The sequence below is a fragment of the Epinephelus fuscoguttatus genome, linkage group LG24 (genome assembly GCF_011397635.1).
Source record: "Epinephelus fuscoguttatus linkage group LG24, E.fuscoguttatus.final_Chr_v1".
Taxonomy (NCBI): Eukaryota; Metazoa; Chordata; class Actinopteri; order Perciformes; family Serranidae; genus Epinephelus; species Epinephelus fuscoguttatus.
The window spans coordinates 6,818,426-6,833,819 of record NC_064775.1 but is presented as its reverse complement, the minus strand read 5'-3'; the positions used below and the strand labels follow the sequence as shown (position 1 = coordinate 6,833,819).

The window sequence follows — 15,394 nt, the reverse complement described above, 5'->3', positions numbered from 1 at the left end:
CACCTCTCCTACACACAGACCTGGTGGTGGTTTGGCTCTTTATAATCTTGTTTACGTCTTTTTTGTAGTCACTATGCATCTTTACTCTGTTGTACTTTTGTGTGTGATCATTTTGTGTCTACTTGTAGTTGTTTTGTGCTTCTTTGAGGTCATTTTATGTCTTTTTGGTCAGTTTGGTCATTTTATTTGTCTTTCCGTCAGATTTTTGTGTATTTTTTGGTCATTTCGTGTCTCTTTCTAGTTGTTTTGTGTCTCTTTTTTTAGTCATTTCGTGTCTCTTTCTAGTTGTTTTGTGTCTCTTTTTTTAGTCATTTTGTGTCTCTTTCTAGTTGTTTTGTGTCTCTTCTTGGTTAGTCTCCACCTCTTGTTGTTATTTCGGATCTCTTTGGAGTCATTTTGTCAACTTTTTGGTAATTTTGTGTCTCTTTGTTGTCATTTTATGTCTGTTTGGTCAGTTTGGTCATTTTATTTGTCTCTATGTCGGATTTTTGTGTATTTTTTGGTCATTTCGTGTCTTTTTCTAGTTGTTTTGTGTCTCTTTCTAGTCGTTTTGTGTCTCCTTCTAGTCGTTTTGTGTCTCTTTGTGTTCATTTTGTGTCTCTTCTTGGTAAGCCTCCACCTCTTGTTGTTATTTTTGAGTCATTCTGTCTACTTTTTGGTCATTTTGTGTCTCTGTTGTTTTTTTGTGTCTCTTTTTGGTTGGCTTACCCTTTTTTGTAGTTACTTTGTGTCTTTGTGTAGTCATTTTGTGTATTTTTCAGTCATTCTCTGTGTCTTTGTAGCCATTTTGTGTCTCTTTGAGGTCATTTTATGTCTTCTTTGGTCAGTTTGGTCATTTTTTTGTCTCTTTGTGTATTTTTTGTGTATATTTTGGTCATTTCATGTCTTTCTCTAGTCGTTTTGTGCCTCTTTGTCTTTTTTGGTCAGTTTGGTTATTTTATTTGTGTCTCTGTCGGATTTTTGTGTATTTTTTGGTCATTCTAGTCATTTTGTGTCTCCTTCCAGTTGTTTTGTGTCTCTTTGTGGTAATTTTGTGTGTCTTCTTCGTTAGCCTCCACCTCTTGTAGTTATTTCGGATTTCTTTGTAGTCATTCTGTCTACTTTTTGGTCATTTTGTGTCTCTTTGTAGTCTTTTTGTGTCTCTTTTTGTTTGGCTTACCCTTTGTATAGTTATTTTGTGTCTTTGTGTAGTCATTTTTTGTATTTTTCAGTCATTCTTTGTCTCTTTGTTGCCATTTTGTGTCTCTTTGAAGTCATTTTATGTCTTTTTTGGTCATTTTGGTCATTTTGTGTCCCTTTCTAGTTGTTTTGTGCCTCTTTGTGGTCTGTTTGTGTCTCTAGTCATTTTGTGTCTCTTGAGGTCATTTTATGTCTTTGGTCAGTTTGGTCATTTTTTTGTCTCTGTGTATTTTTTGTGTATATTTTGGTCATTTCGTGTCTCTTTCTAGTTGTTTTGTGCCTCTTAGTAGTCATTTTGTGTCTCTTCTTGGTTGGCCTCGCCCCTTCTGTAGTTATTTTGGATCTCTTTGTAGTCATTTTGTCTGTTTTTTGGTCATTTTTTGTCTCTTTGTGGTCTTTTTCTGTCTCTTTTTGGTTGGCTTGCCCTTTTTGTAGTTATTTTGTGTCTCTGTGTGGTTATTTTGCATATTTTTTTTGTTGATTTTTTTTGGTCATTTTGTGTCTGTTTCTAGTTGTTTTGTGACTCTTTGTAATCACTTTGTCTCTTCTGGATTAGCCTCCTCCCTTTTGTAGTCATTTTGTCAATTTTTTGGTCATTTTGTGTCTCTTTGTAGTCTTTTTGTGTCTCTTTTTGGTTGGCTTACCCTTTTTGTAGTCGTCATTTTATGTCTTTTTTGGTCAGTTTGGTCATTTTTTGTCTCTTTGTATATTTTCTGGTCATTTTGTGTCTCTGTTGTTATTTTGGATCTCTTCATAGTCATTTTGTCTATTTTTTGGTCATTTTGTGTGTCTTTGTAGTCTTTTTCTGTCTCTTTTTGGTTGGCTTGCCCTTTTTGTAGTTATTTTGTGTCTCTGTGTAGTTATTTTGCATATTTTTTTGGTCATTCTCTGTCTCTTTCTAGTCATTTTTTTGTCTCTTTCTATTATATTTGTGTCCCTTTGAAGTAATTTTGACTATTTTTTGGTCATTTTGTGTCTCTTTCTCGTCATTTTGTGTCTCTTCGTGGTTGGCTTTCCCTGTTTTGTAGTTAGTTTAGATCTCTTTGAAGTAATTTCGTGTCTCTTCCTGTCAGTACGTTTTAATTTTTGTGACATTTTGCAGACGAAGGCACGAGGAGGCCCTGGCATTTTGGGCCTATTTAGTAATCCATGCTGGCAATTGATTGAAATTATGGAGATATGTAAATTTGGCAAACTTGTTAATTTATCTTGTTATGTTGAGCTGTAATTGTAGAGTTTAAAGTTATATAGTTTTACACTGGTGGTCTGAGGTATGTGGAAAAAAGAACACTGCAGTATTAGTAGAAGGCGACTGCACAATCTCTTGATTTAAACAGAAGTTTGGGTCTAATTAAACGATTTTAATTTGCAGTGCTTATAGCGTGAACATAGTGTGCCTCTGTTTTCAGTAACGTTAATTTAAAAACAGAGTGCTGGATCACCAGCGTCAGTGCTTGACCTGAACCTGAACCCTTCTCCAAACTTTATTGTTGCCCGACATCGCCATGCTCAGTGCCGTTACGTTGTATGTACAGTGCATGACACGGGTTTTCTGGAAGCGATTGTTAGTGAGCAGTCTATATTCCACTCCTCTCTGTCTTTTTCATCCACATCTACACAGTTGTCTGGTGTTAATGTGGCAGTGGGAACATGCTTCAGAAAGCAGGTGTTCCTGCTTGAGGCCATCTGACATCATCAAAAATGCGATCGCTGAGAGGAGGTACACAGGTGGTGAATAAAAGCCACCTCACAGTGCCTCCCCACTCAGTAACATATGGATATGGATATGGATGGAGAGACATTTATTTAACTCAAAGAATTATGGCAAATTATGTCGTCTACTCTTCTCTGGGTTATATATATATATGTATGTACTCATTCCTTTCCATATGTCAGAGCTGATGGTTGCTCACATTTTGCTCAGATTTCTTTTCCTTTATTGATGTTATTTGTCTCTCGTTATTGCAGTATTGCAAATCAATAAGCTGCTTTATGGTATTATTGACTATTTAGGGAATTTTGTGTTAGTGTGACTGGTGAATATCAGTGAGCTTCCTTCACAGCAGCGTCCTGGTCTGGTGATACCAGTATGAACTGACTGTTTGGTTAAAACTGTCTTACGCTTCATGTTTTATCAGGAACATCTCAACTACGTATCCGAAATCTCCCAAGAAGAGATCTTCATCCTGGACCCTGAACTGGTTTTGATGGCAACAGTTGCCACCTCCCCGACTGCCATGCCTGACCTGGTTAACCCCGCCTCCAGCCTGGTAAACAGCAGGTAAGTCAATCACCACCACGCTGATCCTGTTGTACCCCTTTCCACCAACTTTGAACGAGCTCTGCTCTGGTTGCCACGACTACTTTTGAACCATTCGGAGCATTCATTCATTCAGGTGTTGTACACCCTGAACAGGTTCCCAGACTATCATAGACACATGGAAACAGGCATCCATTCATGCTCGCATTCACACCTACATCATCAGTTAACCTAACCTGCATGTCTTTGGACTGTGGGAGGAACCCGGAGTACCCAGAGAAAACCTACGCCAGAAGGTCTTCCCCACCCTGGGTTCGAATTAGAAAAGTTGGTTCCCAGCTAGAACCAAAACAGTGCAGGTTTTCCTTGAGCTGAAGTGCATGACATCATATTGTAGAGGTTGGAAATTCTCTTGCACATTATTGTCTTGTACATCTTTTTGGATGCAAGTCAAAGTCTTCCTACTACCTACTACATCCAGTGTGCATTGTGCAACACCCTTCATTGATGACACATCCTTGATTACAGTGAGTCTGATTGAAACTGGTGGAAACGGGCTGGTTCGGCTAGATAGCGCCAAGGTTCCAAGTGTTCGGAATGAAGCTAGTTCAAGAACCAGGGCTAATTTGGTGGACCTTAACCCTTCCCTTACTAACCAGAGCCATTGTTTTAGGACTGCTACAACAAAAGCTCTAGAACAACTAACCGGCATCAAGGACAACTATGAATTTACAGAGAAAATCCAGTTTAAAGAATGAATCCATCTCATCCCTGCAGGGGTAGAAGACCTAATGCAAACACTGATGAGTTTTTTAGAGATACATGCAGCAGAGGAGGCAACTTGCCGAGATATTGGAGGAACTGATAAGAAAATATATCATTGCACTGATAATAAATACCACTTGCAAATTAAGGGTACAGGATTTGGAAAGGGTATTGCTGTACTATTTGCAGATGTATCCGGCACAGAAGAGACAGTGTGATAAAAATCACGATTCATGGGAAAATGGAGACACATCACGGAAGAATTAATTTCATTCACAGCAAAACTAAACTCTCAGTATATCTCAACCATGGTTGAATTTGACACAAACGTTGACCCTGGTTCTAGTTTTATCATTTCCTAGTGCAGCATTATTTTGTAAAGCACACATTCATGCATGTGCTTATACCAGGTACAGTGTCTTAGAGGAGAAGATGACTGCACTGGGAGAAGTTTCCAACCCTCCTGAAAGAAGTATAAACCCCTGTGTCACGTCGCTGAGCTAAACTTCCTTGGTTGGTAGTTTATCTTCTGCCTGTACCCTGTAGAAACACATCGGCACCAAAGCAGTCATTTGCAGAATACAAAGTCCGTGTTTCGCAAGCGATTTCCACAAGTGTCGCAGCAAGACGCTGGACCCCAAATTGCTCCTGATAATAAGAGCTCCTAGTGCCTTATATGGTAGCTTACTGCCAGCACTGTGTGTGTGTGTGTGTGTGTGTGTGTGTAAGTGAATGAAAGGGAAATTGTAAAGTGCTTGGGGTAAAGGTGCTATATAAATGCAGTACACTTCTCATTTACCAGGTCCCAAGTGAAGTCCCACTGCTGCCTTGCTTTCGTTCATGTATTGCATTATGGGACAATGGTGTAGCTCTATAGTGCAATTAAAAGTACAGTTATTATAATGCGCCTCCAAGCCGGCGATAGCTATTGTCTGTCTGTCCATTTATATGTATGTCTTTCCATAACGTTTACATGAACCTGAGAGAACAGGGGAAGTTCCTCAAATTTGACACAATTTGGTGGTCAAAAGTTGAGGTCAGTGTGACTTTTTGTCCGTCTTATTCTCGTAAACATGATATTTCATAAAGGCCTTGAGGGAATTTCCTCAAATTTGGCACAAACATCCACTTTGACTCAATGATGAACTGATTAGATTTTTCAAAGGTCAAGGTCATTGTGACCTCACAAAACTTTATTTTGGCCATAACTCAAGAATTTCATTTCCTAATTATGACAAAATATAACACAAATTTCTAATGGGACAAAATGATGGCGTGATGATGGATGATCCATCCATCCATCCATCCATCCATCCATCCATCCATCCATCCATCCATTCATCCATCCATCTGTACTTACGTCTGTACTTTCCATTCACGTGAACCTGATATCTTAAGAACACCTCGAGGCAATTTCTTCAAATTTGGCACAAACATCTGCTTGGTTAGATTTCGATGGTCAAAGGTCAAGGTCACTGTGACCCCGTGTCCCTTTCATTCTCTTGAAAGCAATTTCTCAAGAAGACCTTGATGGAGTTTCCTTAAATTTGGCACCAGTGTCTACCTGGACTCTAAGATGAACTAATTAGAAGTTAGTGGGTAAAGGTCAAAGGTCACCATGACCTCACAAAACATGTTTTTGGCCATAACTCAAGAATTCTTATACTGAGCATTACAACATTTTACACAAATGTTTTATGGGATAAAATGATTAAGTGATGGCAGTTTGTATCCAAAATGTCAAAGATCAACTTCACTGTGACATCATCATGTTCTCCATCTGCACTTTTCTGGTCATTATTCAACGTCATATCTCAGGAACAGAAGGGGAGACATTTGGTCAGATACTGAATTGGTGACACTAATCTTTGGTGTCCACCCTGAAACTGTGCTGATTGTATAGATCTTCTGTGCTGTTTGGTTGAAGATGTGTGTGAAGCATTTATGTTTTAGAATTAGTAGCTTCTCTTTGCTCCATATGAGTCTTGACAGGCAGGGACGTAAACTGTAACTGCAATTTGACTTGTTCATGGAGGCGGTAATTCTAGTTTGGTATGTATTTTCTTTAATTTTATTTGGATCTCATGTCCTAAAATGTATGATTACACACTTCAAGATGTTTTTGCCAAATATCAGGCCGATGAAACATAATTGCTGCCTGGGTTATGTTTACTCTGGATGTTTTTTCCCAGTCCAGAAAGTAATAGTTTGTTATACTGCACAGAACTTTTAGAGAGGTGGCTGGGATGGATGGTGGGTGCACAAAGCGCAGGACTTTGAGAACAGGGTTTGCATCCTCATTATGTTGATATAAAACATAATCTGGGTGGCATTCCCTTTTTCTTTCCAAACACATTGCTGCTGCAAATTAGACGAGTATAAATTGTAAGGTTGCTTGGGTAAATACACTGCATACTCATACATACAAATGCCTGTGTAGCAAGGCTGCAATTTATTTGTATAGCAGTGTTCAACAACAAGCCTATTCAAAGTGCGCCACATAAGGAAAGCATTAAAACAAGAAATAAAAGAAGCACAAAGCAATATAAAAAGACCCAATATTGTGATTTAAAGGGATTAAAACAAAAACAAAAACAAATGGAGGATTAAAACAGGCTAAAATAGAATAAAACAGATTAAAAAGAATAATTTAAATTACAGTGCAGTTACAGTGCAGTGTGACTATTTTTTTTCCAAATTTAATTCAATAAAATGCCTTGGCAAAAAGACTGAAAGAAAAGGTGAATGCTCCTTCTCTGTGCTTAGTTTGACCCTGGGGACAGGAAGTAGACCTGTCCCAGATGATCTGAGAGGTCTGGACAGTTCAGCAGATCAGACTTGTATTTTGGCCCTAAACCATTCAGCTTTTAAAGTCAGTTTTCTTGACATGCAGGAAGTGAGTGTCGAGGTCTGAGAACTGGACTAATATGGTGTCTCTTGGAATTAGTGAGGGACTGTAGCAGCGGCATTCTGTATCAGCTGCAGCTGTCTGATCTGAGACCTGTAAAGACAGCAATTACAGTAGTCTAGTCCACTGAAACACATGAAGTTTTTCCAAATCCCACTAAGTCCTTCAATTCTTGATATATTCTAAAGGTGATAGTGGCATCGTCAGCGCTTGGCAAAACATGGCATTAACAGTCATTTACCATCCCTGTTGTATGGTGGCTGAACTCATCCTTTGCTCTTCTATTCTTCTTTGAGTTACCCGCTAACTGCTATCAGCTGCTTTTTAAAACTCCTGGGCAGGTTGCACACATTACACATCATCAAAACGTCCCATCCATGGTCCCATCCTGCCAGCTGTCCCTGTTACACAGACATGGATTTGGCGCTTTTACTACCTCTGCTGCCTTAAAGGCGAGACAACTCTCTCCCCCCCATTCCACTATTGTACCTTTTATAGAGATCAGTGAGGAGAAACAAGCGCGCAAAATTCCTGCCTGTAAGATTGCCAGTTGGCCGTTGTAGACTGAATTTCACAAAGTCTGTAAAGTTTCCCTTAATGCAACATTTCATTAATTTAGTGTAAATAATGAAAAAAGTTAAGTTGTAGAAACTGGTGCAATCAAGACGTGTTCAACAATAAGAACCGAGGGTAAGCCCAAACTTAATGCTGCATTTTCTTGTCTTTCTTTCTTTTTTTTTACTTCATCTTGATATGCCTCATTCATTACACAATATGAGCGCAGAGCGTGACTGTGGGCAGCTTCCCTACCAACACTGTACACTGTTGAAAGGCAGTGTTAACACAGTGCATTTTAATTTGCATTCTAAAGTCTCAAACAGATCTCGGGAAATGCAAATTAACGCCTACAACAGTGTGGTGAAAATGTATCAGTTGGCTATTCAACCGGTCCAAACAGATGCCAACAAAGAAAAAAAAAACACTCGTCAAACAATTCCATTCATTTCACAAAATGTTTTGTGAATGGAGGATGAATATTTTGTCATTGTTAATTTAGTCTAAATTAAAACAACAATTCAATGTGATCCTTACTTGATAAATGAATGAATACAGGTAGTTAGGACTGACATAACTTTAAAATTACCATCTAAAGAACATCTTGCATTTCTTATAGCTGTATTATTGTTGATACACAACGTTGATGCGAGTGTTGGTTTTTCCCCATTGATTGTCGCTCTTTCAAAATGAAAAGCTACTGGCAAAGCAGTGGCAACACAGACCTCCTGTTTATTTTTGTAAGCTGAAAATATCATGCGTGTTGTGTTTGATTTATCCTACCTTCGTATGTGTAGAAGAAAAGTCTGCTAGCCCCTAAGCTAATTTATGCAATGGGAAATGTAATTGGCATACGCTAATAACCTTAGCATGTGCTAAATCTATTGCACGTCTGTCCATCCTGGAAGACGGATCCCTCCTCAGTTGCTCTTCCTGAGGTTTCCACCATTTTCTTTCCCCCATTAAAGTTTTTTTTTTGGGGGGAGTTTTCCCTTACCCGCCGTGAGGGTCCAAAGGACAAAGGGATGTCGTATGCTGTAAAGCCCTCTGAGGCAAATTGTGATTTTCAGGGGAATCATCTCTAGTGATTGGTTCGGGAAAATCGAATCCACATCCCCCATGAAAAGTTTACCATTCAACATGACGCTGCAGTGTACAGTATGTGTGTGTTTCCACAGCTGCCTTTTTTTTTTTTACCATAAAAACAACAGTGTGTTCATTAGCAATGTGTTTTGATTGTTGTTTTTCAAGAGCAGCTAAATAACTGCAGTTTTCAGGGCCTGTGGGGAAAGAGTCTGACGTATTGACTATTCACAGAGGCTCTGATGCCATGTAGTTAAAAACTTTTTTGAAAAGTGCAGTAGAGTATACAGGCAGAAGGAACTGGATTTAAAATGTTGCATAATGTCCCCCAATTCCATAGCTGAAAGAACCAAACTGTGTCATGCTAATTGGTTTTGAGTAGACGTAAGGACTAGACAGACCCTACAGCTGATACTGAGGAACTGGCAGCTTTATGAATTTTGGTGGTGAAGAAGGAGGCAAATTCAATGCATGACTTGGTGGGTAAAAGTTCAGGGGCCACTGACACAGGAAGGTTTGTTAGCTTGTCGACAGCAAATAAGGGGCGTGCATTATAATTGTTCTTATGCGTCTACGCCGGCGATAGCTGTAGCTTGAGGCACTCTGTGTTCGGGTTGTCTGTCCATCATTTGTCCATCCCATTTTTGTGAGGGAATTTCTTCAGATTTGTCCACAAACGTCCGCTCAAAAATGAACTAATTAGATTTTAATGGCCACAGCTCAAAGGTCAAGGTCACTGTGACCTCATCCTTCTCATTCATGTGAACATAATATCACAAGAACGCCTCAAGAGAGTTTCTTCAAATTTGCATTTTGTGTCCTCTTGGACACAACGATAAACTGATTAGATTTTGGTGGTCAAAGGTCAAGGTCACCGTGACCATGCTTTCGTCTCATTCATGTGAACACGATAACCCAAGAAAGCCATGAGGAAATGTCTTTCTTTAGTGGACTAATTGCAGTTGTTAGTGATGTTAGAAAAGGACTTCCTTGCATTTATAAGTTCTTAATTCTAGAAAAAAAAAGGTGTAGATGCCTTTATAGATGTTGTAATGCACCAGGGGATTTGTTTTCTGCCACTTGTGTTTGACTTTTTGACTTCATTTTAATAATGTTCTCACCAGAGTGGCATTTCTCCGTGGTACTTTTTCTTACCAGAGACAGCTTTGACTTTAGTGGGCGCAATGGCATCAACATTTGCAATGTTAGAACTGAAATTATCTACATGATTATCTCCTGCGGGGGCGGGTGTGGAAGAGAAAGCCTCAATGAATAATTCACTCGTGTTTTCGGTGATACGGTGATTATCTCTGTTTAAACATTTGTGTGCACTTAGATAATCATCTCAAAGAAAACGGGAATGATCAGAAACAGCAGCATCAGTCAGCACAACCTTTGAAATGTTCAGACCCTTGGAGATAATTAAGTCCAGAGTGTGGCCCTTATCCATAGTTATTCAGAATACAGCACAGTTCTTCAGTGCTGCTGTCCTGGGGTTAGCAGCATAAATCTTATTATCAACAACAATAACTACGCAGTCAAAGTCAATGCAGATAATGGACAGCAGTTAAGAAGAGTCATCAAAGTTGGCACCATATTAAGGTGGCTTGTAGAATGCAGCTTGACAAAAAGGGTTCAACTGAAGACCAACATATTCAGTTTCGGTTAAAAACATAAACTCAAGATTGTGCTTGATAATCAAGTCAGTTTGATAGTCAGTCATATTTTCATGCCTCTGCACAGGCGTCAACCAAAGCTGCAGGCACTATGTTTTCGGATTGTCCGTCCATCCATCTGTCCCATACTTGTAAAGGGGTATGTCAAGAACGCCTTGGGGGAATTCCTTCAAATCTGGCACAAACGTCCACTTAAACTCCATGATGTAGTGACTAGATTTTGGTGGTCATATGCCAGAGGTCAAGGTCACTGTGACCTCGTCTGACTCACTCATGTTAACGGGATATCTCAAGAGCGCCTTTAGGGAATTCTTTCAAATTTGGCACAAACGTTCAATTGGATTTAACACTAAGCTGATTCGATTTTGGTAGTCAAATGTCAAAGTCACTGTGACCTTGCATCCATCTCATTCTCGTGAATGCAATATCTCAAGAACACATTGAGGGAATTTCGTCAGATTTGGCAGAAATGTACACTTGGACGGAAGAATTAACTGATTAGATTTTAGCGATCAAAGGTCAAGGTCATTGTGACCTCACAAAACATTTTTGGCCACAACTCAAGAATTCTTATGGTAACCCAAAACTTTTATATTTTTATTGTAATGTTTCTATTCTATAATTAGGTTTCTCAATGATTGCATTTCTTGCTTTTAATTTCCTTTTAATATGTTTACTGTGTGCACCAACCACTAAGGCAAATTCCTTGTGTGTGAAAACCTACTTGGTAGTGAACCTTACTCTGATTCTGAAGTCCAGAAGAGGAGTCTGCTTTTGGCCGCTGATGGGGGCCACTGCATGAGACAGCAGGTCCTTGCCTAAGGGTTATAGAAGTGGGGCATGGACCCTGTCTGTCCTAAGCTGCTTGTCTCCTGACTGCACTGATGCCAGGCAGATTAGCTTGGTGTTGATTTGAATGGCAGAAATGTGAGATGTGACAGTGCTGTTTAGTGGCAGCCATTAACATCACATTGACTTTAATCTCTGATCTCAACTCTCAACAGAGGGGAGGTGGAGGGAGACTGGTGGGGCAACACCTGTGGTGACCTTGCTAGTCTTATCAGTCTTGTCAGCTCTGGCAGGAGAGAGCTGTTCTCTCTTTTTGTCGTTTTCATTATCAGCAAGGGTTTTTTACAGAATGTGCACGGTTGGCGATGACAGCAGTGACCTGGACCAGCGACCTGTGCAAACCATCATTTTAAACATTATTAGCCCCCACATGTAGAATAATTTTGTTAAATTTGGGGGTGTTAATTCATCTTTTGGTTGAGGAGATTTCTCTTTTATGTCACAGACTGCAACACAGAGAGAGCAGCGTGGTTTGATTGTGGTACTGCTTATGTTTCTGATAGCAGCGTCTCCCACAGCTAAAATTACAGGTTAAATTGTCTCTTTGGATGAGTTTTCCTCTTTGCTCCACATGAGACTGTTTTTTGCCTTTTTCTGTTGGCTGGCACTTTATATAATACTCCATATCCAAACTCCACTTGTGTCTCATTGAAATTTATTATTGGTTCAAACCTGTTTTCCACTTGTAATGTCAGGGTCGAATGGTGTTGTGAGCCAGATGTCCATGGTCAAAGTTGGTTTAGCTGAATCCATTCATTTGGCCCTTTGTGGTTGTACAGTTTTGCACTTATCTTTAGATTTAGCAGCCAAATTATCCCAGCAGGTAGAAATTCCACTGACAGAGCATGACTTCACTGCTTTTGTTTCAGTGAGTCTTGAGGAAAATTATAGTGGAAGTGCATTTAGGATGTGTCATACTCCACTTTGTTAACCAAACGGTGCATAATCTGGGCTCAAAATAAAGGAAAAAGGAGTAAAATCACTGTATTCAGTCCCTTAACTAATCATCATCTCCCATTCTTCTTAAAAGCCAGGTGCATCTACACATGGCACAATGCTATTTACATGGCGCATCTGGCAAATCGGAGAGGCGAGTGGTTTTCTGGAGCAGTGATGTTACTACAGCAAATATCATGGGACATTTAAGCAGCAAAACTATAAACTGTAGTTATAAACCTGACAGAGGAAACAGAAGTAAACTTTTAGCTTCTGAAATCATCAATAAAGTTATCCTGATCTTTGTGCATAAATGTTCACAACGTCTCTCTTAACAGGGAAGTGGGCAGCAGCTCTGCTCTGATCTCTGCTACGTTCAAATTTTACGGAATGTCGTTTATATTGTCCTCATTAATTATGTATTTTTTCAACAACCCTGCAATGACTCCTCACATCCCTGTGTGTGTTAATGGCAGAGAGTACATGCGTTAGGAACCCACCTATGTAGGTGCATCTTACTATCTGAATAATACACCCTCTAAGTAGAGGGAAAATACTGCGCTATTCTGACTTCAGACCATGTTTTTGTTCGTCAGTGGCACACTGGCTTTCTGCTGCCTCAGAATAGCGATGCGCCAACAATCTGCCTGACAACAATTTATTTTAATGTCCATGGATGCACAGATTAGCCAAAATACTTTTGCTACTTGCACAACACGGGCACCCCCTTGCATGGGGGTTGGAGCCTATCCTAGCTGAGACTGGGCGAGGGGTTGAATGCACCCTGGACAGGTCACCAGACTATCACAGGTCTGAGACAGAGAGAAAGAAAACCACACACGCTCACTTTCACACATACTGGCAATTTAAAGTCACCAATAAACCTGGATGTCTTTGGACTGTTGGAGAAACCAGGAAAACCAGGAACAAACCCACACTGACATGGGCAGAGACTGAAATGCCACACAGAAGGGCCCCAGCTGGCCAGCATGTTGGCCTGCAGTGTGGGCACTGGCCATGAAAATGACGAGTGTGTTGGTCTAAAACAAACAATGACAGTTGTAAGGTGACGTGGTAAGATAGGCCCCTTAGTGTCATTTAGAAACAAGTATCCACTTAAATTAGTCAGAATGAATTCTGATGAATTCTTCAGTATGAATATCTTTCTCTCAAGTACGCCAATCTTTCGATTCTGATATGCAGAGTGGCGTAATACAGTCCAGGAGTCTCATTTACGAAACAGTGCGTAGGATTTATACTAAAAAGCCAAAAATGGCCTCCACCTCACCATCTGCATCGCCAATTTCCCATCTCCAGAATGTTCGTGAGCATGGGTCAAATTTCCTCCCATCAAGTCTGTGTTTTTATGGATAACTTTTGCATGGGAATTGGCTAACGTATCTTTCAGGCCTTGTTTTGTGCATACACAGTGCTCAAAAATGAGTCCTTTGGGCACAATTTTGTGTTTAGGGTTAGTGAGTAACTGTTTGGGTGACATGAATGTTGTGAGTAGCAGAAGACAGAAGTAGATCGTTGCAACCAACCCATACTTGTCATAAATTATCTTCCCAATGATTCAGTTGTTCCAGGAAACCTCTGTTATTCATTTTAAGACAAGGAAAAAGAACAAATATAGCAGTAATAACAAGTAAGCAAAGAGATGGAGCAACAGAACACAACAAAGATGTTTGAAAACACGCGGAATGGTACGAATCGGCGATAAGGTACACTATTACGACCTCCTTTGTTTGTTATCGTCAGAAACTTTTCACTCTGCCCTCTAGTGCCATCTAGTGGATGTAGCTATGCCAACATAAAGGATACATGGAAGTAAGTTGAAATCAGCTATCTATTTTTGTACCTAAAGGGAGTATACATGAGCCTTGAGTGTAGAGTAATTTTAAGGGTAATAGTAGTAGTAAAAAATTATCATTATCATTAATCCAACTATAATTCTCCACCTCTGGTATAAATAAAAACAGTAAAAACAAACCACAAATGAGCCTCAATGAAAATACACACATCCAGGACTTGTTTTCAAATCACACATTATATTTTAATAGAAGTTTTCCCATGAAACCCTGGCACTGCTCTCAGTGCTGAAGAAAAAGAGCCAGACTGTTCTTAGACCAACGTTATTTTATCATGCATCAGCCTGACGTGACCTTTACTAAAATTTTAATCAAAGAGTCTTTGTTTTCCTGCTCCCCTTTGTTTCCTCTGACCTTGTTCTTGCATTCCTGGTTGTTAAACACACTTTTGTGTAAAAAAAAAAAAAAAAGCTGTTTCTCACCAGTGTGATGCTAATGCAGTCAGGAATACAGATGACACCACCAGGTCCGATGCAAATAGCCTGCACATTTCGTGAATGAGGTCTAACGAGTATCCATTTCACGCAACAAAACCATAACCAGACAGAGAATGTCTGAGGGGCCAATGTTAAGACACTATAGCAAAACAATCAGTAGTGATGTCCAAATGAAGCTTCATGAACCACTAGATGTATTTGCTGAACCCACTAGATGGCACTCTTGGTGTAATGAAAAAGGCTCAAGGGATGGCAATGCAGTTTGGTTTCAACCCTTTGTTGAACAAAGAGTGCCAGAGTGGACCCAAAAAATAAAGACAATGGTTCATTAAGCTTCATTTGGCCATTGCTAGTTGAAACCAAACTGCATTGCCATCCCTTGAGCCTTTGTCATTACACCAAGAGCACCGTCTAGTGGGTTCAGCAAATACAACTGGTGGTTCATGAAGCTTCATTTGGCCATCACCACCAATCGGACCCCAAAGTCTTTGCTAATGGCAGCTGTTGCCTCGTTACATGTTCAGCTTACAATGTAAGCAACTGCTTGGCGATCTCAAGCCATAAAATTGACTTGTATTTGGTTGCTGAGGTAGTTGTTGCCATGTTTGTTGCGCATAATTAGGTGTTGAGAAACCAAATATGACAGGAAGTTCCTCTGTTTTGGCAGCTAGCTAGCTTTGACTTGAAGGGATGACGTCAGTTGGAACAAAGGATTTCATTTGTCAACTGGAAATCTGTTGAAATTAAGGTCCATCCGAATACTTTTACCCGCATGAATGTTCTGCAGAGGTGTGCGAGCAATCATTTATACATTTTTCAACAAATTTTCAACATACTTGGCATGAAACAGCCTGAAATTGATGAAGGACAGTCTG

At 39.8% G+C, this 15,394-nt stretch overlaps 1 protein-coding gene across 7 annotated transcripts in view; it reads left to right on the top strand.

Annotated features, from left to right (window-relative positions):
- Positions 1 to 15,394, top strand: part of LOC125885077 (diacylglycerol kinase zeta-like) — a 152,547-nt gene that overhangs the window by 104,085 nt on the left and 33,068 nt on the right. For all 7 annotated transcript variants that reach the window (XR_007448804.1, XM_049570506.1, XM_049570507.1 and 4 more), the window contains one exon: positions 3,318 to 3,460. Coding sequence is in view for 6 of the 7 variants with exons in the window: in XM_049570506.1 (XP_049426463.1) it covers positions 3,318 to 3,460 (143 nt within the window). In the remaining variant the exon portion in view is untranslated. The remainder of the gene's footprint in view (positions 1 to 3,317; positions 3,461 to 15,394) is intronic.